The 24,977-nt window shown below is 45.1% G+C and overlaps 2 protein-coding genes across 5 annotated transcripts in view; one reads left to right on the forward strand and one right to left on the reverse strand.

Moving 5' to 3' along the window:
• Positions 1 to 634: 634 nt before the first annotated feature.
• Positions 635 to 17,167, reverse strand: LOC130291652 (adenosine receptor A1-like). 3 transcript variants are annotated; one of them, XM_056540653.1, is made up of 3 exons: positions 17,080 to 17,104; positions 4,300 to 4,411; positions 635 to 2,204 (listed from the first exon to the last, which is right to left on the reverse strand). In XM_056540653.1, the coding sequence occupies exons 2-3, from the start codon at positions 4,318 to 4,320 to the stop codon at positions 1,107 to 1,109; spliced, it is 1,119 nt and encodes a 372-aa protein (XP_056396628.1). In that variant the 5' UTR covers positions 4,321 to 4,411; positions 17,080 to 17,104; the 3' UTR covers positions 635 to 1,106. The 3 variants fall into 3 exon arrangements, with proteins under 3 accessions (XP_056396628.1, XP_056396627.1, XP_056396626.1); XM_056540652.1 differs by lacking the exon at positions 17,080 to 17,104 and adding an exon at positions 5,101 to 6,145; XM_056540651.1 differs by lacking the exon at positions 4,300 to 4,411 and having other exon boundaries at positions 17,080 to 17,167.
• MEIOSIN (meiosis initiator) overlaps positions 17,145 to 24,977 on the forward strand; it is a 35,728-nt gene continuing 27,895 nt past the window's right edge. The window contains exons 1-5 of one of the 2 annotated variants that reach the window (XM_056540644.1): positions 17,145 to 17,323; positions 19,205 to 19,274; positions 22,448 to 22,541; positions 24,582 to 24,677; positions 24,872 to 24,926. In XM_056540644.1, coding sequence (XP_056396619.1) covers positions 17,160 to 17,323; positions 19,205 to 19,274; positions 22,448 to 22,541; positions 24,582 to 24,677; positions 24,872 to 24,926 — 479 coding nt within the window. In that variant the 5' untranslated portion in view covers positions 17,145 to 17,159. Of the gene's footprint in view, positions 17,324 to 19,198; positions 19,275 to 22,447; positions 22,542 to 24,581; positions 24,678 to 24,871; positions 24,927 to 24,977 lie in introns of both variants that reach the window. The other variant, XM_056540643.1, reaches the window with a different exon arrangement.

Here is a 24,977-nt window from a genome sequence, read left to right on the forward strand (position 1 = left end):
CAGGATATAACTCAGGATCAGTACAGGATAAGTAATGTAATGTATGTACACAGTGACCTCACCAGCAGAATAGTGAGTACAGCTCTGGGGTATAATACAGGATATAACTCAGGATCAGTACAGGATAAGTAATGTAATGTATGCAACAGTGACCTCCCCAGCAGAATAGTGAGTACAGCTCTGGGGTATAATACAGGATATAACTCAGGATCAGTACAGGATAAGTAATGTAATGTATGTACACAGTGATCTCACCAGCAGAATAGTGAGTACAAGTCTGCAGCATAATAAAGAATAATGTAATATACACTATAATATAATGAATCGAGACAGAAATGTCAAATTGCAGGCAGTGATGTCTCAGGCATTAGAGGTGAGGTCTGATTAGACACTGAGACCACCTGGTTCATCTAGTCTGCCCTTATATTATGTCCTTTACTTTTAGCTTAGATTATTTATATATATATATATATATATATATATATATATATATATATATATATAATCTAGGCAGATTTTAATTGATTTGCCTTGTACAGTGGCCTCCAAACTGAGGACCTCCAGCTGTTGCAAAGCATGCTGGAAGTTTTTTTTTTTTGCAATATCTAAAGATCCACAGTTTGGAGACCACTGGCCTATTGCATCTCCTCATTGTGTGAGCATACCCTTATGTCCCAGCAGTGCCCCCTATGTGACCGCACTAGTTATGTCGCTTCTGTTCCAAGTCTGGATCACCAGTATCAAGTTTTTTTTTTTTAATAAACATTTGCATGATGTTTATTCCACGTTATTACATAATTGTCTATGTCAAACACCTAACCCTCTCCAGAACTCACCACAGCCATGGATGCACATTTGGCACCGTTTTCTGCTATAGCATTTCTAAATCTGGTAACCACTATACATCTGTTCATCCAGGGCTTCCTATTTCAGGAATAGAATGACAGTAATACAGTGAAAGCTGACACTTACGTAGAGCAGTACCAAATAAATGTATTTCTATATATCAGTACGACTTATTTGGTTTTCTGGATGTGTTGGAAATTGGGTGTCCACACACCAAGCCTTTCAGGGTGTTATTTTTGTTCTTCTTCCCCTTTTCACATTTAGGTTCCAGGCAGAGGAATATCCCTTAAGTTGCCTTCACCTCTCTGTTCATGGGCAGCCTTTCCCATGCTGGAAGCAGTGACACTTCCCACAGCACCGAAGCCACACGAGCAGGACAAGGTGGCTTCTATCGCCCGTCGGAATGTCCTCATCCGAAAAACATAAATAATGGGATTAATAGCAGAATTGGCATGAGAGAGAATGACAGCGGAGAGCACAAGGTCTGTGGGTACCACACACTGAGGGCAGAAGAGTCGTATAACATTAAGGATATGAATAGGGAACCAGCAAACAACGAAGCAGAAGACGACGAGGAACAGCGACGTGGCCATTCGGAACTCCCTGACCAGAACACGTCGCCTCCTCCTCCTTCGGCTCATGTCCACCGCCCATTCTGCAATCTGTCGGATCTGCCTCCGAATCTCCAGGAAGATACGAGCGTAGAGCACAAGCATGGTGATCAGTGGTGAAACCACGCAGCCAAAAAATATAAGGTAGACCATGTAAGATTCTGAGATGAGGCTACTGAAGAGGCACTCCCGTTCAGGAGGGAATGGTTGACGCCAACCCATAAGTGGCATCAAGCCAGCGAGTGCTGCCAACATCCAGGTGCAGATTATCACTATTACCGAAGACCGCGGCGTGACCAGAGCCCGGTAGTGGAAGGGACGCAAAATGGAGATGTAGCGCTCTACTGCTACCGCGAGGAGTCCAAAAATGGATGCCAAAGAAAATGTCATGAGGTTACAGAGCATGAGTAAACAGGAATATAGACTGCAATTTGAAACGCCCAGGTCCAGCATGATGGCACAGGGGATGGCCACAGCTCCCACTAGTATGTCCGCAGTAGCCAGAGACAACAGGAAGTTGTTAGTGACGGTGCGAAGCCTGCGGTCATTTATAATTGCCAGGCAGATTAGAGTGTTTCCCACCACTGAGATGACTGCCGTCAGCACTTCTGTCAACAAGTATGGAATGTTAGTCTTGGTGACCAAGGGGGCAGAGGAAGCGCTCCCTGAAACAGCTGGCGAGAAGTTCATGGTAGACAAGATGGAAAATGGAGAGTCATCTTGAGGAGTCGGAGGATTTAGGATCAGCTGCAAGATAAATTACAGAGTCAATACCACATAGAAAGCCCAAAAAAAGTCCATCTGGCAACTAACAACATGGATAAAGGAAAAAAAATCCCAACTATGTAGCTCTGCTTCCTCATCTACAAAACCCAAGTCCTCAAAGCACAAGTATAGGAAAGTACAATGAATGGCGGTAAGACAGACTGTTGATTAAACGCCAGTGCTCCCTAATTCTTGTGGTCAATGGGCAAAAGTATTCTCATTAAATCTGGCAGTAGAAGTAACAATAATTCCCTATGATCTCACAACTTTTCAGGGTAAACTATCATGTGTTTATAGATGAGAGATGGCGCTATTTCTGACCATTATATAACTAGTATAAGGTATTTTTCCCTCGTTTTCTCCTCCATCTCTTTTAACTTTCTCTGAGTTAGTGGGTATAGACTGGCTGCTATGATGTCTCCATACACAGCACATACAGAAGAGGGGATCCTGCTCTACTTTATCTCTATAACAAAGCCTTAGGGTTTATTCACACAGCGGAATTCCACCACTAATTAAAGCCCATAGATTCTATGGGATTCTGCACTCCCATTCACACTTCTGAAATTCCGCTTGCAGAATTTTGTAAGTGTGAATGGGAGTGCAGAATACCATAGAAGTCTATGGGCTTTAATTTGAGGCAGAAATTCCGCCGTGTGAATAGACCCTTTGCAGCAGACCTTAGCCAGACGGCGGAATTTCTACCTCAAATTAAAGCCCATAGACTTCTATGGGATTCCGCACTCCCATTCACAAGCGGAATTTCTGAAGTGTGAATGGGAGTGCGGAATCCCATAGAATCCATGGGCTTTAATTTGTGGTGGAATTATGAATAGACCCTAAGGCTTTGCTATAGAGATAAAGTTTAATATGCATTCTTTGACAACTTTTTTGTGCAAATTTGGTGGTTGTCTAAAAGAGCTTTCACTGTACTTTCTTAGATATATTACCAAATTTCTCTTGTACTATTCATTTATGGACAGTTTACTAAAAAAAAAAAAGTCAGGACCCATTTAAAATGTAAATATTTAAAATGTAATTTAAAGAAAATTAAAATATCAAAATGTTTGATCAGTCGAGGTCTCAGTGCTTAGACACCCTACTGATTAAGAGAACAATCAGGGGACAGACTTCTTCCTGCAGCCACATTATAAGTCTAGGGTGTTTTTGCAGAGAAGCTGGATAGAGATGGCTGCCAGAAAGGGAGTGAAGCGCTCTTCTCCCTGCTCTTTCTCCTTATCAGTGGGGATTCGTAGCACTGAGACCCCAACTTATCAAAACGTTTGATGGTGATGAGTCATATGTTTTTCTAAATGTCAGGTACACTTTAAAGGGGTACTCCGGTGGTAAACAATTTTTTTTAAATCAACTGGTGACAGAAAGTTAAACAGATTTGTAAATGACTTCTATTAAAAAAAACGTAATCCTTCTATTATCAGCTGCTGTATGCTCCTCAGGAAGTTGTGTAGTTGTTTCCAGTCTGACCACAGTGATCTCTGTCCATGTCAGGAACTGTTCAGAGCAGGAGCAAATCCTTATAGCAAACTTATCCTGCTCTGGACAGTTCCTGACATGGACAGAAGTGTCAGCAGAGATCATGGTGGTCAGACAGAAAGGAAATTCAAAAAGAAAAGAACTTCCTCTGTAGTATAGAGCAGCTCATAAGTACTGGAAGGATTATGATTTTTAAATAGAAGTAATTTACAAATCTGTTTAACTTTCTGGCAGTGGTTGATTTAAAAAAATAATAATAATTGTTTTCCACTGGAGTACCCCTTGAAGGATCATTGCTGCATCTAATAGAGACATTTTAGATTGTGACAGAAGCATCAGTGTTTACACGGACCACTCCCATGTCTCTCAGTACTGATGAATGATACAGTCGTAGTCTGTGGTTCACTCAAGAAAACACCCCAAAAATCATTAAAGGATGCAGATATTTCCCACCATACATAATCTGTTCATTTGTGGCTTCTTCCCGATAAATGTCTGGAATGTTTACTGGATCATGGACACATCTTTATATCTATAGACAACTTAATACATGCACCATCCATAATAACACTACAAATCTTACCTGGATCAAGAATCCCACCATGATTGTAGGTTCTGGTCAACTGGAATATTCCTCAGAGCACAGAGATTGGGTGGACCATCTGCGTCATGGAATACTGAGCAGAGCATCAAGTCTGTTTTGAAGATAAGGGAGATGAGATTTTGAGTCAGGACCCTCAGTCTGTAGATCTAGGTCTATTCTCTAGACATGGAGAGGAGATTTTGAGACATGTCCAGGTCAATTCCAGAGATTATGAGAAGAGACTGTGCTTTGGGATACTCTGTCTGCAGATCTAGGTCTATTCCAGAGATTGGAAAGATGAGATTGTGTGTCAGGGTCAGGATCTTCCTTTCGCAGATCCAGGTCTATTCAGAAGAGCCTGTCAATTAGGATACTCTCTATGCAGATCCTGGTCTATTGACTGCAGAGATGGGATTGTGCGTCAGCAATTTATACAGATAGGGAGATGAGATTGGGAGTTAGATGTCGGTAGACCCAGGTCTATCCTCTAGACTGGGAATGGAGACTGTAAGTCAGGAACCTCTGCCTGCAGGTCCAGGTCTATTCCAGAGATTACGAGAAGAGGCTGTGATTTAGGAGCCTCTGTCTGCAGGTCCAGGTCTATTCCAGAGATTACGAGAAGAGGCTGTGAGTTAGGAACCTCTGTCTGCCGATCCTGGTCTATTCCAAAGATTCCGAGAAGAGACTGTGAGTTAGGAGCCCTAAGTCTATTATACAGATTGGGAGATGAGATTTTAAATTAGATGTCCTTAGACTAAGGTCTATCCTGTAGACTTGGAAAGAAGACTGTAAGTCAAGAACCTCTTCCTGCAGGTCCAGGTCTATTCCAGAGACAATGAGAAGAGACTGTAAATCAGGATACTCTGTCTGCAGATCCAGGTCTATTTCAGAGACTGGGTATATGCGATTGTGTCAGGATCTTCTGTTTGCAGTTCCAAGTCTATTCTACATATTCAGAGATGAGATTGTGAATCTGAACCCTCCCTAATCAGATCCGGGTCCACTCTAAAGATTGGAGAAATAAGATTTTGTGTCAGGACCCTCAATCTGCAGATCCAGGTCTATTTCGGAGACTTTGGAGATGAGATTGTAATCAGAACCCTCCAACTTCATATCCGGGTCTGTTTTTGAAATTAAGGGAATAAATGATCAGTACCCTCTGTAGACTGGTCTAGGAGATTGTCAGATGAGGATCTCTGTCTGCAGATCCAGGTCTATCGTGGAGATTGGGTAGATAAGATGGAGAGGCTGCAGGGATTTGCTGTCACTTTCCTGTCCTGATGTCTCTGCTTCCAGAATCAGGGAGAGGCTGCAGCACCTGTGAGCTGATAAAAAAAGTTTACACGCCCACGTCCTCCCTGATAATGCATTCATGGCAGACAGCGGCGATTTATAACCAGGCCATGTCCTGTCGGGTATCATTTGGTCACAGAAATTTGGCTTTGATTTTGGTTCACCTTCCATATCACAGAAAAACATAATGCTTCTATATGTTACTCACTGGGCCATGTAGATCCTTTACATGTCTATTTTTATGTGTCTAGCTTCTGTATTTGGCTCCCAAATCCCTCTGTTCTGCTGCTCACTCATTCGACATCCACTGCTCAGGAAGGGGCATGTCCAAGGCAAGCACTGAGCCCGCCCTCACTTATTATGCATTAATTTCCTCCCTGAATCTGCTGTGCTGTGTCTCTTCATCCAATCACTGCAGGCTGCTCTGTAACCTCCTCCTCTCTGTTTTCATGCTGCAGTCTGATAGGACAGGAGTGAGCACAGAGGAGTGCTAGTCCCACACTCACTTCCTGGACTTTGTCCCAGCCTGTGCTTCAGCTGGGACAAAGATGATGTTGCAGCCAGACAGGATTATGTTCTGGATGGTATGGGGACCCCTAGTGGTCTTTTTTTTAAAGCCATGATTTCTATAAAAAAGTAAATAACATTTTTTAATGAAGTATATTAGGTTAATGTTTTGCCAAGATGTACAACATAGAAACATTTTTTGATACTGAGAGTGTCCATTGAAGGACGTCAGGTGAACAGAGCGGAATCTTTAATAGAAACACGTGCTGCAAATTTCTGGCAGTGCAGAGGGCCACATCTCTGGCGCCGATGCAAGTGAAGGCTCCATACATTAGGGGGTGACCTGGTACAGGGAGGAGCGTTCACATTTGCAGTGTAATTTTTACATTGTACTATTGTAACTATCTAGCCCTGTGTTTCTCATCCAGTGTGACCCCTGCTGTTGCAAAACTACAACTCCCAGCACGCTGGGAGTTGTAGTTTTGCAAAAGCTGAGAGAGTTGGGAAAGATTGATTGAACCTCACCCCTATTGTTATGAATACAAAAGTAAAAAAATATGAGCTGCGTTGTCTGACGTGTCGCATGGTAAGCTCAAGGTGTCCATGCCACAAATGCCCGCCGTCTCTTATCGCCATTGCCGTCGTCCGCAATGTTCTAATGCAGCCAAGCGTGAGCTGAGGAAAACAAACAAGAAGCAGATGAAAGGTGGCATGATCCAGAAGCAGCAACACAACAGGACAAAGAATGGAATCAAGGCCGTCTCTACACAATGGTGCTTAGTCTGCGTGCAGAGTTAGGGCCGGATTCACATAACAAATTTTGCATCCGTCAAATGTATTGCTGAAACGGATGGCCTGAAATCATATGCTTAAAGAGTAGCTCCCACCATCTGTTTTTTTTTTCTGTCCCTACCTATTGCTAATCTATCCCTAACCCCCTCCCTGCCTATAAAAAAAAAAGTTTGGGCACCCCAGCTAAAATTTTTATTAATGTGCATAAAGAAGCCAAGGAAAGATGGAAAAATCTCCCAAAGGCATCAAATTACAGATTAGACATTCTTATAATATGTCAACAAAAGTTAGATTTTATTTACACTTTCAAAATAACAGAAAACTAAAAAATGCCGTCTGCAAAAGTTTGGGCACCCTGCAGAGTTAATATCTTGTACTGCCCCCTTTGGCAAGTATCACAGCTTGTAAACGCTTTCTCTAGCCAGCCAAGAGTCTTTCAATTCTTGTTTGAGGTATCTGTCACGATGCCGGCTGGCAGGAGGTGGATCCTCTGTGCCAGAGAGGGATGGCGAGGACCGTGCTAGTGGACCGGTTCTAAGACACTACTGGTTTTCACCAGAGCCCGCCGCAAAGCGGGATGGTCTTGCTGCGGCGGTAGTGACCAGGTCGTATCCACTAGCAACGGCACCTCTCTGGCTGCTGAAGATAGGCGAGGTACAAGGGAGTAGGCAGAAGCAAAGTCGGACGTAGCAGAAGGTCGGGGGCAGGCGGCAAGGTTCGTAGTCAGGGGAGATAGCAATAGTTCTGGTACACAGGGTATAAACACACAAAGAACGCTTTCACTGGCACTAAGGCAACAAGATCCGGCAAGGGAGTGCATGGGAGGAGACTAGATATAAGCAGGGAACAGGTGGGAACCAATTAAGCTAATTGGGCCAGGCACCAATCATTGGTGCACTGGCCCTTTAAGTCTCAGGGAGCTGGCGCGCGCGCGCCCTAGAGAGCGGAGCCGCGCGCGCCAGCACATGACCGCAGGAGACGGGAACGGGTAAGTGACCTGGGATGCGACTCGCAAGCGGGCGCGTCCCGCTGTGCGAATCGCATCCCCAACGGCCATGGCAGAGCAGCGCTCCCGGTCAGCGCTGACCGGGGAGCTGCAGGAAGAAGGGCGCCGTGAGCGCTCCGGGGAGGAGCGGGGACCCGGAGCGCTAGGCGTAACAGTACCCCCCCCCTTAGGTCTCCCCTTCTCTTTATCGGGAAACTGCCTCCCCTGGGATGAGGACACCGGGAAAGGATGGGGGGATTCCTCAACGGCAGGCAGAACCGCAGGAGTAGGAATGGGGAGAGAGGGCAGAGGGCGGGACCTGGCACGGGGCAGTGTGACACCAGGACGAGGGCCATGAGGGGACACAGAAGCTTGCCTGATGGAACTGGGAGGGGGGGAGGGGCATTTCCTGTGGCAGGCAGAGTCCTTAATGACCTTAGGGGGACCAGATACAGGAGGAACCACAGAGTTACGGCAAGGGTTACTGGGAACCGGTTTTAGACAGTTCTTGGAACAAGAGGACCCCCAACTCTTGATCTCCCCAGTGGACCAATCCAGGGTTGGGGAATGAAGTTGAAGCCAGGGAAGTCCAAGGAGAATTTCCGAGGTGCAATTGGGGAGGACCAAAAGTTCAATCCTCTCGTGGTGAGATCCGATGCTCATAAGAAGGGGCTCCGTGCGGAAACGTATGGTACAGTCCACCCTGGCTCCGTTGACCGCGGAAATGTGGAGTGGCTTGACAAGACGGGTCACCGGAATCCGGAATTTATTCACAAAGGAGTCCCGAATAAAGTTCCCAGAAGCTCCAGAGTCCAGGCAGGCCACGGCTGAGAGGGGAGAGCTGGCTGAAGTGGAAATCCGAACAGGTACCGTGAGACGTGGAGAAGCCGACTTGGCATCAAGAGACGCCACACCCACGAGAGCTGAGTGCGAGCGTGCGTTTCCCAGACGTGGAGGACGGATTGGGCAATCCACCAGAAAATGTTCAGTACTGGCACAGTACAAACAAAGATTCTCTTCCTTACGGCGATTCCTCTCTTCCAGGGTCAGGCGAGACCGATCCACTTGCATGGCCTCCTCGGCGGGAGGCCTAGGCGCAGATTGCAGTGGAGACTGTGGGAGAGGTGTCCAGAGATCTAAGTCCTTTTCCTGGCGGAGCTCTTGATGCCTCTCAGAGAAACGCATGTCAATGCGAGTGGCTAGATGAATGAGTTCATGCAGGTTAGCAGGAGTCTCTCGTGCGGCCAGAACATCCTTAATGTTGCTGGATAGGCCTTTTTTAAAGGTCGCGCAGAGAGCCTCATTATTCCAGGATAGTTCAGAAGCAAGAGTACGGAATTGTATGGCGTACTCGCCAACGGAGGAATTACCCTGGACCAGGTTCAGCAGGGCAGTCTCAGCAGAAGAGGCTCGGGCAGGTTCCTCAAAGACACTTCGAATTTCCGAGAAGAAGGAGTGTACAGAGGCAGTGACAGGGTCATCGCGGTCCCAGAGCGGTGTGGCCCATGACAGGGCTTTTCCAGACAGAAGGCTGACTACGAAAGCCACCTTAGACCTTTCAGTAGGAAACTGATCCGACATCATCTCCAGATGCAGGGAACATTGGGAAAGGAAGCCACGGCAAAACTTAGAGTCCCCATTAAATTTGTCCGGCAAAGACAGGCGGAGGCTAGGAGTGGCCACTCGCTGCGGAAGAGGTGCAGGAGCTGGCGGAGGAGATGGTTGCTGCTGCTGTAGCTGAGACTGAATCTGCTGTAGCTGCGACTGGAGTTGCTGAGTCATGGTGGTCAAGTACGACAGCTGGTGATCTTGTTGGGCAATCTGTCGGGCTTGCTGGGCGACCAGTGTGGGGAGGTCGGCGACAACAGGCAGAGGAACTTCAGCGGGATCCATGGCCGGATCTACTGTCACGATGCCGGCTGGCAGGAGGTGGATCCTCTGTGCCAGAGAGGGATGGCGAGGACCGTGCTAGTGGACCGGTTCTAAGACACTACTGGTTTTCACCAGAGCCCGCCGCAAAGCGGGATGGTCTTGCTGCGGCGGTAGTGACCAGGTCGTATCCACTAGCAACGGCACCTCTCTGGCTGCTGAAGATAGGCGAGGTACAAGGGAGTAGGCAGAAGCAAAGTCGGACGTAGCAGAAGGTCGGGGGCAGGCGGCAAGGTTCGTAGTCAGGGGAGATAGCAATAGTTCTGGTACACAGGGTATAAACACACAAAGAACGCTTTCACTGGCACTAAGGCAACAAGATCCGGCAAGGGAGTGCATGGGAGGAGACTAGATATAAGCAGGGAACAGGTGGGAACCAATTAAGCTAATTGGGCCAGGCACCAATCATTGGTGCACTGGCCCTTTAAGTCTCAGGGAGCTGGCGCGCGCGCGCCCTAGAGAGCGGAGCCGCGCGCGCCAGCACATGACCGCAGGAGACGGGAACGGGTAAGTGACCTGGGATGCGACTCGCAAGCGGGCGCGTCCCGCTGTGCGAATCGCATCCCCAACGGCCATGGCAGAGCAGCGCTCCCGGTCAGCGCTGACCGGGGAGCTGCAGGAAGAAGGGCGCCGTGAGCGCTCCGGGGAGGAGCGGGGACCCGGAGCGCTAGGCGTAACAGTATCTTTGCCCATTCTTCCTTACAAAAGTCTTCCAGTTCTTTGAGATTTCTGGGTCTGTCACGCACTGCTCTTTTAAGGTCTATCCATAGATTTTCAATTATGTTGAGGTCAGGAGATTGTGAAGGCCATGGCAAAACCTTCAGTTTACGCCTCTTGATGTAATCCCCCATGAATTTCGAGGTGTGTTTAGGATCATTATCCATTTGTAGAAGCCATCCGCTCTTAAACTTCAGCTTTTTCACAGATGGCATCACGTTAGCATCCAAAATTTGCTGAAATTTTATTGAATCCATTTTTCCTTCTACTCATGAGATGCTCCCTGTGCCACTGACTGCAATACAACCCCAAAGCATGATTGATCCACCCCCATGCTTAACAGTTGGACAGAGGTTCTTTTCATTAAATTCTGTTCCCCTTCTTCTCCAAACATACCTTTGCTCATTCCGGCCAAAAAGTTCAATTTTAACCTCATCGGTCCACAGAACTTGTTTCCAAAATGCATCAGGTTTGTCTATATGTTCATTTTCAAAGTTCAAACGCTGATTTTTGTGGTGAGGACGTAGAAGAGGTTTTCTTCTGATGACTCTTCATGAAGACCATATTTGTACACGTATCTATTTATAGTGGAATAGTGTACCACAACTCCAGTGTCTGCCAGATCTTTCTGGGGGGATTGTGCAGGCAAACATGGGTTTTGAATTGTTTTTCTCCCAATCCTGCGAGCTGTTCTGTCTGATATTTTTCTTGGTCTTCCAGATCTTGCTTTAACTTCCACCTTCCTGATGATGCCATTTCTTAATTACATTCTGAACAGAGGATATTGACATCTGAAAATGTTTTGCTATCTTCTTATAGCCTTCTCCAGCTTTGTGAGCGTCAACTATTTTCAGTTTCCGATTTCTAGACAACTGCTTAGAAGAACCCATGGTGCTGATTGTTGGGGCAAGGTCAGATGAGTCTGGGCATTTAAAACCTTTGAGATTGACATCACGTGGTCTTCCCAGAGGATGATTGAGAACAATCCATGACACTGGCAGGTCTCAGCTTTGCAAAGGGGGCAGTGCATGCTATAAATTCAGCAGGGTGTCCAAACTTTTGTAGACGCCATTTTTTTGTTTTCTGTTATTTTGGAAGTGTAAATGATGGAAATAAAATCTAACTTTTGTTGACATATTATAAGAATGTCTAATCTGTAATTTGATGCCTTTTGGAGATTTTTCCATGTTTCCTTGGCTTCTTTATGCACATTAATACACATTTTTACCTGGGGTGCCCAAATTTTGATCCCCACTGTATAAATGTCTCATCTTCTGCTCGTCTGTCTAGCTCTGGCGGAAGCCTGCTTCCCCAGCAGGTATGACGTCACTGATGCCTGCTGGGTGCTGACTTCCACCCTCACCTCATCTATGCTGCACTCCTGTAGGGAGCGCGCATAGATGAGCGGCAAATAGCACGGTAGGCTGCTCCGGGGTCTCCTCCTCCCTGTTTAGCATTGTAGTGTTATCCAGGGAGGAGGAGTATAAGAGCATCGCCCACCTGCCGTGCTCACCGCCGAGACCCGGGACTCCAGACTGTACATGCCGGGGGCAGGCAGCCAATGAGGCAGCTGCAAGGCTAGGCAGCCAATGAGTGCAGCCCCGGCATTCACAGTGCTCACTCCCGCCTGTCTGATTGACAGGCAGGGAGCGCATACTGACTGAAATAGGATCGATTGCCTGGCCGGCATTGGTCCTAATTCAGTCGTGATATAACGCCAGGCTGCAGCCGGCCACTAGGAGGGAGACCCCTAGTGGCCGGTTTTCAAATATAAAATACACAATTTTAATACTTTTTTTTTTTTATTATCTATATTAGAGATAGACAGTGCCCGATTTTTTGTCCCACTTTGTCGTACATATTCGTAAAATGTATTGAATCGTATCACTAAATTTTTCATATTTTTTTTTTTTTTTACACAAGCCCAGTAGCTGAGCAATAGTCACATTGTTTCCCAACCAGGGTGCCTCTAGCTGTTGCAAAACTACAACTCCCAGCATGCCCGGACAGCCAACGGCTGTCCGGGCATGCTGGGAGTTGTAGTTTTGCAACAGCTGGAGGTGTACTGGCTGGAAAACATTGTTCTAAAAAGACTGAAAAAACATAAAAACAGATACAAAAAGCGATAAAAAATGTCTGTCATATACGATTTTTTAGACGCATGCGATTTATTTGCATGTCATTTTAGGCCGTGCGTTTAACGGATGCAAAAATCATCACGTAAATGCGGCCTAAGGGCCCATGCACACTACGGATTTCCCGCTCAGTGATCTCAATGGGATTCTGCTGCACCGCGCACACTAACTTCCGGCACAGATCCAGATGGTGGAATTCGGAGTTCCACCTGGAAAAGTCCATTAGTCAAGAGACTTTGAACTGCGGGGGTTAATTTCTGCATCAAATTATGCGCAAAAATAACCTTGAATCTGCCGGAAATTTCTGTAGTGTGCACGGGGCCCTAAATGTCCTGTATCAAGGATGCTGATCTGGTCAACAATGAGCAGGATTGCCCAGAAATCTTCTTTCCACCCAACTTTCTTAGAGTCCAGAATGGCGCAACAGAACAAGACGATGACGAGGGCTCCGGGACTGGAGTTTACACAGGAATAATTGATCATTTGTGTGGACTGGATGTTACATGGGGCTGCTGTGTGGGGTAAACAGTGAGCGCTTTGTGTGCTACCAGCAGGCGCTGCTGGGTAAATACAGCGGCGCCCTCGTCCCTCGTTCAGATAAATATTTGTGCGGCCGCCATTGTCGTCACTGCACATTGTCAGCCGGGGTGATCAGCTGCAGCGGTCTCCATGTCACCCTGAAAAAAATTGAACGGCGTGACCGCGCCAAAGCAGCTGGCAGCTCTCCCACGTGTGGTAAAGAAGCAGCACAATCCGCACACAGCAGATTCATCAAAACCTGTGCAGAGGAAAAGTTGCTGAGTTGCCCATAGCAACCAATCGGATCGCTTCTTTCATTTTCCAGAGGCCTTTTCAAAAATGAAAGAAGTGATCCGATTGGTTGCTATGGGCAACTCAGTGGACTCTGGACAGTTTTTGATAAATCTGCCCCCATAGTCTTTTCCCAGCATGCCCCTCACCTCCGTAACCATGTTAGGCCGTGTTCGCACGTTGCAGGATTCTACGCCTGAGGCCCGGGATCCGGGAGACTCTTCGTAGCTCTATTGATTGATTTTTAGCAATGGCGCGACAGCTGCGGTCCAAAGATTACATTGACTTGTCTGCAATCTGGTGGCCGGTACACTATTATTGATCGATCAGCGAGCGCTACAGATAGTCTCCATGTTTATACTGACCTAATACGTTTCCACACAAGTGAATGGGGTATTGTGTAAGCGGAGGAAATAATACACTCTGCAGGTCTATATATAGAGACACAACAGGCCTAGTGGCTTCAGTCCCTCTCAGTGACAGACAAGTGTGATGGTTGTAAGCAGGGTGCCTCCAGCTGCTGCAAAGCTACAATTCCTAGCATGCCCGGACAGCCGAATGTCTGTAGTGATTATAATTATACTGATGTATGTGATTATTACACTGATGTATAATATATCTGCAGTCATGTGATTATTACACTGATGTATTATATATCTGCAGTCATGTGATTATTACATTGATGTATAATGTATCTGCAGTCATGTGATTATTACACTGATGTATAATGTATCTGCAGTCATGTGATTATTATTACACTGATGTATAATGTATCTGCAGTCATGTGATTATTATTACACTGATGTATAATATATCTGCAGTCATGTGATTATTATTACACTGATGTATAATGTATCTGCAGTCATGTGATTATTACATTGATGTATAATGTATCTGCAGTCATGTGATTATTACACTGATGTATGATATATCCTCAGTCATGTGATTATTACACTGATGTATAATGTATCTGCAGTCATGTGATTTTTATTACATTGATGTATATATCCAGTTATGTGATTATTATTACATTGATGTATATCTGCAGTCATGTGATTATTAAATTGATGTATAATATATCTGCAGTCATGTGATTATTATTACATTGATGCATAATATATCTGCAGTCATGTGATTATTACATTGATGTATAATATATCTGCAGTCATGTGATTATTACATTGATGTATAATATATCTGCAGTCATGTGATTATTACATTGATGTATAATATATCTGCAGTCATGTGATTATTATTACATTGATGCATAATATATCTGCAGTCATGTGATTATTACATTGATGTATAATATATCTGCAGTCATGTGATTATTACATTGATGTATAATATATCTGCAGTCATGTGATTTTTATTACATTGATGTATAATATATCTGCAGTCATGTGATTATTATTACATTGATGTATATCTGCAGTCATGTGATTATTACATTGATGTATAATATATCTGCAGTCATGTGATTATTACATTGATGTATAATATATCTGCAGTCATGTGATTATTATTACATTGATGTATAATATATCTGCAGTCATGTGATTATTACAATGATGTATGATATATCCTCAGTCATGTGATTATTACACTGATGTATGATATATCCTCAGTCATTTGATTATTATTACACTGATGTATAATGTATCTGCAGTCATGTGATTATTACAATGATGTATAATGTATCTGCAGTCATGTGATTATTATTACACTGATGTATTATATATCCCCAGTCATGTGATTATTATTACATTGATGTATATATCTTCAGTCATGTGATTATTATTACATTGATGTATAATGTATCTGCAGTCATGTGATTATTATTACACTGATGTATAATATATCTGCAGTCATGTGATTATTATTACACCGATGTATAATATATCTGCAGTCATGTGATTATTACACTGATGTATAATATATCTGCAGTCATGTGATTATCACACAGATGTATTATATATCCTCAGTCATGTGATTATTACACTGATGTATGATATATCCTCAGTCATGTGATTATCACACAGATGTATTATATATCCTCAGTCATGTGATTATCACACAGATGTATTATATATCCTCAGTCATGTGATTATCACACAGATGTATTATATATCCTCAGTCATGTGATTATTACACTGATGTATTATATATCCTCAGTCATGTGATTATTACACTGATGTATAATATATCTTCAGTCATGTGATTATTACACTGATGTATGATATATCCTCAGTCATGTGATTATTACACTGATGTATGATATATCCTCAGTCATGTGATTATTACAGATGTATGATATATCCTCAGTCATGTGATTATTACACTGATGTATGATATATCTGCAGTCATGTGATTATTACACAGATGTATTATATATCCTCAGTCATGTGATTATTACACTGATGTATAATATATCTTCAGTCATGTGATTATTACACTGATGTATGATATATCCTCAGTCATGTGATTATTACACTGATGTATTATATGTCCTCAGTCATGTGATTATTACAGATGTATGATATATCCTCAGTCATGTGATTATTACACTGATGTATGATATATCCTCAGTCATGTGATTATTACACTGATGTATGTTATATCTGCAGTCATGTGATTATTACACAGATGTATTAATCCTCAGTCATGTGATTATTACAGATGTATGATATATCCTCAGTCATGTGATTATTACACTGATGTATGATATATCCTCAGTCATGTGATTATTACACTGATGTATGGTATATCCTCAGTCATGTGATTATTACAGATGTATAATATATCCTCAGTTATGTGATTATTACACAGATGTATTATATATCCTCAGTCATGTGATTATTACACAGATGTATTATATATCCTCAGTCATGTGATTATTACACAGATGTATGATATATCCTCAGTCATGTGATTATTACACAGATGTATTATATATCCTCAGTCATGTGATTATTACACTGATGTATCCTCAGTCATGTGATTATTACACAGATGTATGATATATCCTCAGTCATGTGATTATTACACAGATGTATAATATATCCTCAGTCATGTGATTATTACACAGATGTATAATATATCCTCAGTCATGTGATTATTACACAGATGTATGATATATCCTCAGTCATGTGATTATTACACAGATGTATAATATATCCTCAGTCATGTGATTATTACACAGATGTATAATATATCCTCAGTCATGTGATTATTACACAGATGTATGATATATCCTCAGTCATGTGATTATTACACAGATGTATGATATATCCTCAGTCATGTGATTATTACACTGATGTATGATATATCCTCAGTCATGTGATTATTACACTGATGTATTATATATCCTCAGTCATGTGATTATTACAGATGTATTATATATTCTCAGTCATGTGATTATTACACAATGTATGATATATCCTCAGTCATGTGATGTGACTATTATAATACTGCAGTCACATGATGTGTACCCCCGATTGTATGGATAGCTGCAGTGCTGTACTCTCTATATATACTGCCTCTTGTATACATAATTCCAGTCCTTCATACTAAGTAGCACTACAACTCCCAGCAGACACTACAGGGCCTCACCAGAACCCCTGAGGCTGCAGTCATCTCCCCTGTTCCCGCCTAGTAAGGTGGGCGTGGCATGTCGCGGTGTGGGCGTGTCAATGATTAGCCCCTCCTTCTCCTGGTCGCCTCCTCCGCGCCGCTCTTTCTTTCTCTCTCTCATTCAGTCCTCCAGTAATATGGCGAAGTGCCGGGGCTGTCCGGTATCTGCGGCCTCCTCCGGCTCCCGGCCTCGGGCTCAGAGCACCGGAGCTCCGCGTGGGAGGTGAGTCGCCTGCTTCTGCCTCCCATGATGCTTCACGGTTTGGCGCCATCTTGGAGCCTCTTTAGTACGTGCGCCATGTGTCATCAGTGTGTACCCCGCTGTAACCATGACGACCGGGAGACGGATCACCAAAAACTGTAAAAAAGAGTAACTCACATCGTTGCCCATAGCAACAGCTTTCAGTTCTTACCATTTTAGCACCATACAAATATTTTTTTTCTAATTTAACCCCATAATGACACAGCAATTTTTCATTTTTTTGTTTCTTTTTCCTCCTCACCTTTTAACCCCTTAAGGACTCGGCGTTTTTCTGTTTTTGCATTTTCATTTTTTCTTCATCACCTTCTAAAAATCATAACGCTTTCAATTTTGCACATAAAATATGATGGCTTATTTTTTACGCCACCAATTCTACATTGCAGTGACATTAGTCATTTCACCCAAAAATCAACGGCGAAATGGAAAAACAAATGAAGAAAAAATGTCATTTTGTAACTTTTGGGGGCTTCCGTTTCTACGCAGTGCATATTTTGGTAAAAATGACACCTGATATTTATTCTGTAGGTCCATACGGTTAAAACGATCCCCTACTTATATAGGTTGGATTTTGTCGCACTTCTGGAAAAAATCATAACTACATGCAGGAAAATGTATATGTTTAAAATTCTCATCTTCTGACCCCTATAACTTTTTACTTTTGCCGCGTACGGGCCGGTATGAGGACACATTTTTTGCGCCGTGTTCTGAAGTTTTTATCGGTACCATTTTTGCAGTGATCGGACTTTTTGATCGCTTTTTATAAATTTTTTTATGATATAAAAAGTGACCAAAAATACGCTATTTTGGACTTTGGAATTTTTTTGCGCGTACGCCATTGACCCTGCGGTTTAATTAACAATATATTTTTATTGTTCGGACATTTACACACGTGACGATACCACATATTTTTATTTACACAGTTTTTTTTTTTTTTTTATGGGAAAAGGGGGGTGATTCAAACTTTTATTAGGGAAGGGGTTAAATGACCTTTATTAACAGTTTTTTTTTCACTTTTTTTGCAGTGTTATAGCCCCCATAGGGACCTATAACACTGCACACACTGATCTTTTACCCTGATCCCTTCAAAGCCATAGATTTGCACGGATCAGTGAGATAGGGGCTCATGTCTGTAGCTCAGGCTTGGAGCAATCAAACACCTATCGGCCGCGACTGTGGCGGGTGAGGGGACCTCCGCTCGTGTCCTAGCTGATCGGGACATTGCAATTTTATCGCGATAGTCCCGATCAGCTGCCAGGAAGCTTTAACTTTCGTTTTGGATGCGGTGATCAACTTTGACCGGCGAGTTAATAGCGCGTGACACAACGATCTGTGCCGCACGCTATTAGCCCAGGGTCCCGGCTATCATTGTACTTTGTAATAACATTACTCATTTTGCCTCAAAATTTACAGTGAGGCCCAAAAAATTTTTTACATTGAAAAAAAATTGAAAAAAAAAAAAAAAGACTGCAATGTTGGGGGCTTCCATTTCTACTCAGTGCACTTTTTGGTAAAAATGAAATTTTATCTTAATTCTATAGGTCCATACGATTACAATGATACCCAATATATAAGGTTTTATTTTACTACTTTTAAGGGTATGTTCACACTATGGAGTTTGAACGAAATCTCCGCTTGCAGAATTCTGGGAGCGGAGATTCCATTCTGGCGGCTGCCGCGGTAGGACCGTGCGGCACTGTACCGTCACCGATGAACATGTTCTTTGTTTGCGCGGAATAATATCAGCAGCAGAATTGTATGATAATATAAAAAGGTGTCAGTACAAAGAACAACTGGTTTCCTCCCAGAGCACAGAAATAACGTGTGTTCCCCTTTAAGAAACAGACATTCGGTGGACATGGTGGAGCTGGCAATGATCCTTCCTGGCAGTCAGCGGAAGGTGCGGGGGGCCCAGGTCAGTTCATGTGACTGCTGTTTGCACCATAGTGCCGTGTTTCCCCGAAAATAAACCCTACCCCGAAAGTAAGCCCTAGCAGGATTATGGGGTAGGGCTGCAATATAAGCCCTACCCCGAAAATAAGACCTAGTCCAGGGGTAATCTGCTGGCGGACCGCGGTCCAGATCCAGACCACCGCCGCCAGTAATGCCCGCAGACTCCATAGCTTCCCCCCCCCCCCGGCCGCCACAGTAATGCCCGCAGGCCCGACACCGCGCCCGGCCACCACAGTGCGGTAATGCCCGCAAATTCCACATCCCCCCCGACCACCCGCGTAATGCCCGCAGACCCCACAGCCCCCCTCGGCCACCCCCCCGCCTCCTTTGGCTGGTCCCGCGGCTTACCGTAATTCAGCCGGGGCAGGGACGCTGACGTTCTAAAACGTCGGCGCGTATGCACGGCCGACGTCACGGACATGTCCCTGCCCCCGGCTGCTACGGTAAGCTACAGGAGAAGATCTCGCCGCAGGGTACGGTAAGAAAGTGAAATGAGTACCGCTACCCAAGTTTATTATGGCAGAGGGGTGGGGGGCACTGTAGGACAGTGTCTCCCAACCAGTGTGCCTCCAGCTGTTGCAAAACTACAACTCCCAGCATGCCCGGACAGCCAAAGGCTGTCCGGGCATGCTGGGAGTTGTAGTTTTGCAACAGCTGGAGGACATTGGTTGGGAAACACTGCTGTAGGGTATGGTAGGAGGGTGGAGGACGACAGGGGAAGGGGAGGATGGGGGGCTGAAGGAGTATGGGGGGCTGCAGCCACACTCCTGCAGCCCCCCATCCTTCACACTCCTGCAGCCCCCCCATCCTCCACACTCCTACAGCCCCCCATCCTCCACACTGCTGCAGCCCCCCATACCGTAAATAAATAAGCCCTACCCTGAAAATAAGCCCTAGTGTGTTTTTTGTGACTAAAATTTATATAAGACCCGGTCTTATTTTCGGAGAAACACGGTAGTTACATTATATGTCCTGGAGAAGGATTCACAAATGGATATAACATTGTGTGATGTGTTGGTGTATACATATGTACATTGGTATTAGGGCTGCACGATATGGGGAAAATTTGCGATTGCGATTACGGGCCTAAATATTGCGATTGCGATATGCGATATAATAAATAAATGGTGAAAACCCGCCATTTCATGTCCAATATCCTCCATTTTATAACTATCCACCCATTTTCTGCCCACTGCCCATTTCACATCTCCCCATTTAATTTCTATCTCCCCCCGTCACATTCTCCCCTCATGGTCACATCTTCTCCCATCACTGATTGGGAAACACTGACTTTTAGTATTTAAATTCGTTTTTACCTGCTCTAGCCGCCCCCACCCCCGCCTGCAGCAGCGAACGGGAGCCAGCCAGAGCAGATAATCGCAAGTTTTCCCGGGGGGCCATATCGCTATATCGCAAAAATCGCGATTCGATTGCTTTTGCGATATATTGTGCAGCCCTAATTGGTATATATGTTTTGTAATGTAGAACTTATGTACACTGCTCAAAAACTAAAGTGAACACTAAGATAGATAACACATCCTAGATCTGAATGAACTAATCGTATGAAATACTTTCGTCTTTACATAGTTGAATTCGCTGACAACAAAATCACACAAAAATTATCAATGGAAATCAAATGTATCAACCCCTGGAGGTCTGGATATGGAGTCACACTCAAAATCACAGTGGAAAACCCCACTACAGGCTGATCCAACTTTATGTAATGTCCTTAATACAAGTCCCAATGAGGCTCAGTAGTGTGTGTGGCCTCCACGTGCCCGTATGACCTCCCTACAATGCCTGGGCATGCTCCTGATGAGGTGGAGGATGGTCTCCTGAGGGATGTCCTCCCAGACCTGGACTAAAGCATCCGCCAACTCCTGGACAGTCTGTGGTGGATGGAGCGAGACGTCCCAGATGTGCTCAATCGGATTCAGGGGGAACGGGCGCCCAGTCCATAGCATCAATGCCTTCCTCTTGTAGGAACTGCTGACACACTCCAGCCACATGAGGTCTAGCATTGTCTTGTATTAGGAGGAACCCAGGGCCAACCGTACCAGCATATGGTCTCACAAGGGGTCTGAGGATCTCATCTCTGTACCTAATGGAAGTCAGGCTACCTCTGGCAAGCACATGGAGGGCTGTGCAGCCCCAAAGAAATGCCACCCCACACCATTACTGACCCACCGCCAAACCGGTCATGCTGGAGGATGTTGCAGGCAGCAGAACGTTGTCCATGGCGTCTCCAGACTCTGTCACGTCTGTCACATGTGCTCAGTGTGAACCTGCTTTTATCTATGAAGAGCACAGGGCACCAGTGGCAAATTTGCCAAACGTCCTGCACAGTGTTGGGCTGTAAGCACAACCCCCACCTGTGGACATCGGGCCCTCATACCCCCCTCTTGGAGTCTGTTTCTGACCGTTTGAGTGGACACATGCACATTTGTGATCTGCTGGAGGCCATTTTGCAGGGCTCTGGCAGTGCTCCTCCTGCTCCTCCTTGCACAATGGCGTAGGTAGCGGTCCTGCTGCTGGGTTGTTGCCCTCCTACGGCCTCCTCCACGTCTCCTGATGTACTGGCCTGTCTACTGGTAGCGCCTCCATGCTCTGGACACTACGCTGACAGACACAGCAAACCTTCTTGCCACAGCTCGCATTGATGTGCCATCCTGGATGAGCTGCACTACCTGAGCCACTTGTGTGGGTTGTAGACTCCGTCTCATGCTACCACTAGAGTGAAAGCACTGCCAGCATTCAAAAGTGACCAAAACATCAGCCAGGAAGCATAGGAACTGAGAAGTGGTCTGTGGTCACCACCTGCAGAACCACTCCCTTATTGGGGGTGTCTTGCTAATTGCCTATAATTTCCACCTGTTGTCTGTTCCATGTGAAATTGATTGTCAATCAGTGCTCTTCCTGAGTGGACAGTGGGAACTCACACAAGTGTCAGTGACTTGGAGTTACATTGTGTTGTGTAAGTGTTCACTTTATTTTTTTGAGTAGTGTGTATAATGTCTGCTTCTTTGTGATATCAATGTGTAGTATACAGGATCTGTACTGTGTGTATACATAAAATACATATTTACTCTCTCTCTCTCTCTATATATATATATATATATATATTGTAAATCCCAGAACTTGCTTGTCAGCGTCATCTCCTACATCCAGTTCCTGCAACGCCGTATTCAAGAGACTCAGAGCAGACTCATCCCGCATAGCAGCCGCCAGGGTAATTGCAGGGGTGGGAGTATTAGGAGATGGGGTAAGAGTATGAGGGGGAGGAGTATTAGGAGATGGGGTAAGTGTATAAGGAGGAGGAGTATTAGGAGATGGGGTAAGTGTATGAGGGGAGGAGTATTAGGAGATGGGGTAAGAGTATGAGGGGGAGGAGTATTAGGAGATGGGGTAAGTGTATAAGGAGGAGGAGTATTAGGAGATGGGGTAAGTGTATGAGGGGAGGAGTATTAGGAGATGGGGTAAGTGTATGAGGGGGAGGAGTATTAGGAGATGGGGTAAGAGTATGAGGGGGAGGAGTATTAGGAGATGGGGTAAGTGTATGAGGGGGAGGAGTATTAGGAGACGGGGTAAGTGTATGAGGGGGAGGATTATTAGGAGATGGGTAAGTGTATCAGGGAGAGGAGTATTAGGAGATGGGTAAGTGTATGAGGGGGAGGAGTATTAGGAGATGGGGTAAGTGTATAAGGGGGAGGAGTATTAGGAGATGGGGTAAGTGTATGAGGGGGAGGAGTATTAGGAGATGGTTAAGTGTATGAGGGGGAGGAGTATTAGGAGATGGGGTAAGTGTATGAGGGGGAGGAGTATTAGGAGATGGGGTAAGTGTATGAGGGGGAGGAGTATTAGGAGATGGGGTAGGTGTATGAGGGGGAGGAGTATTAGGAGATGGGGTAGGTGTATGAGGGGGAGGAGTATTAGGAGATGGGGTAAGTGTATGAGGGGGAGGAGTATTAGGAGATGGGGTAGGTGTATGAGGGGGAGGAGTATTAGGAGATGGGGTAGGTGTATGAGGGGGAGGAGTATTAGGAGATGGGGTAGGTGTATGAGGGGGAGGAGTATTAGGAGATGGGGTAAGTGTATGAGGGGGAGGAGTATTAGGAGATGGGTAAGTGTATGAGGGGGAGGAGTATTAGGAGATGGTTAAGTGTATGAGGGGGAGGAGTATTAGGAGATGGGGTAAGTGTATGAGGGGGAGGAGTATTAGGAGATGGGTAAGTGTATGAGGGGGAGGAGTATTAGGAGATGGGGTAAGTGTATGAGGGGGAGGAGTATTAGGAGATGGGGTAAGTTTATGAGGGGGAGGAGTATTAGGAGATGGGGTAGGTGTATGAGGGGGAGGAGTATTAGGAGATGGGGTAGGTGTATGAGGGGGAGGAGTATTAGGAGATGGGGTAAGTGTATGAGGGGGAGGAGTATTAGGAGATGGGGTAGGTGTATGAGGGGGAGGAGTATTAGGAGATGGGGTAGGTGTATGAGGGGGAGGAGTATTAGGATATGGGGTAGGTGTATGAGGGGGAGGAGTATTAGGAGATGGGGTAAGTGTATGAGGGGGAGGAGTATTAGGAGATGGGTAAGTGTATGAGGGGGAGGAGTATTAGGAGATGGTTAAGTGTATGAGGGGGTGGAGTATTAGGAGATGGGGTAAGTGTATGAGGGGGAGGAGTATTAGGAGATGGGTAAGTGTATGAGGGGGAGGAGTATTAGGAGATGGGGTAAGTGTATGAGGGGGTGGAGTATTAGGAGATGGGGTAAGTGTATGAGGGGGAGGAGTATTAGGAGATGGGGTAAGTGTATGAGGGGGAGGAGTATTAGGAGATGGGGTAAGTGTATGAGGGGGAGGAGTATTAGGAGATGGGGTAAGTGTATGAGGGGGAGGAGTATTAGCAGATGGGGTAAGAGTATGAGGGGGAGGAGTATTAGGAGATGGGGTAAGTGTATAAGGAGGAGGAGTATTAGGAGATGGGGTAAGTGTATGAGGGGGAGGAGTATTAGGAGATGGGGTAAGTGTATGAGGGGGTGGAGTATTAGGAGATGGGGTAAGTGTATGAAGGGGAGGAGTATTAGGAGATGGGTAAGTGTGTGAGGGGGAGGAGTATTAGGAGATGGGGTAAGTGTATGAGGGGGAGGAGTATTAGGAGATGGGGTAAGTGTATGAGGGGGAGGAGTATTAGGAGATGGGGTAAGTGTATAAAGGGAGATTTAGAGATGGGATAATGTATTGAGGTGGCCGGACTCATCTGTGTCTTTTGTGCAGGTTTCCTCCCTCTCTGGACTCCCAGACATTCGGCTGACATCACCTGCAAGCGAAGCAATGGCGGCCCGGAGATCAGAAGACGACAGCGGCCCAGGGGTGAGATATTAAGCTGCACTATTGTCTATATATCCATCTTCTCAATTACTACACCAGAAAGACAGCGCCATTCTGATCACCCGGTCCCCTACCGCTCCCGTCAGGCATTCCCGGCATTCCTCTGATGATAGACGGTGATGACTGGGAGGATGGGGCTTTATACAGAGGTAATAGCACGGCTTCTTTTCTTTTAGGCTCTGACGTGAAACCAAAACAAAAGTTCAAGCCAAAGTCCAAGCGGACCTTGCAGTAAGTGTCATATATCACCTTGTGTGCAGTAAATATTGGCACAAAAACAAT

This window comes from Hyla sarda, chromosome 9 (genome assembly GCF_029499605.1).
Source record: "Hyla sarda isolate aHylSar1 chromosome 9, aHylSar1.hap1, whole genome shotgun sequence".
In the NCBI taxonomy this organism is placed as follows: domain Eukaryota; kingdom Metazoa; phylum Chordata; class Amphibia; order Anura; family Hylidae; genus Hyla; species Hyla sarda.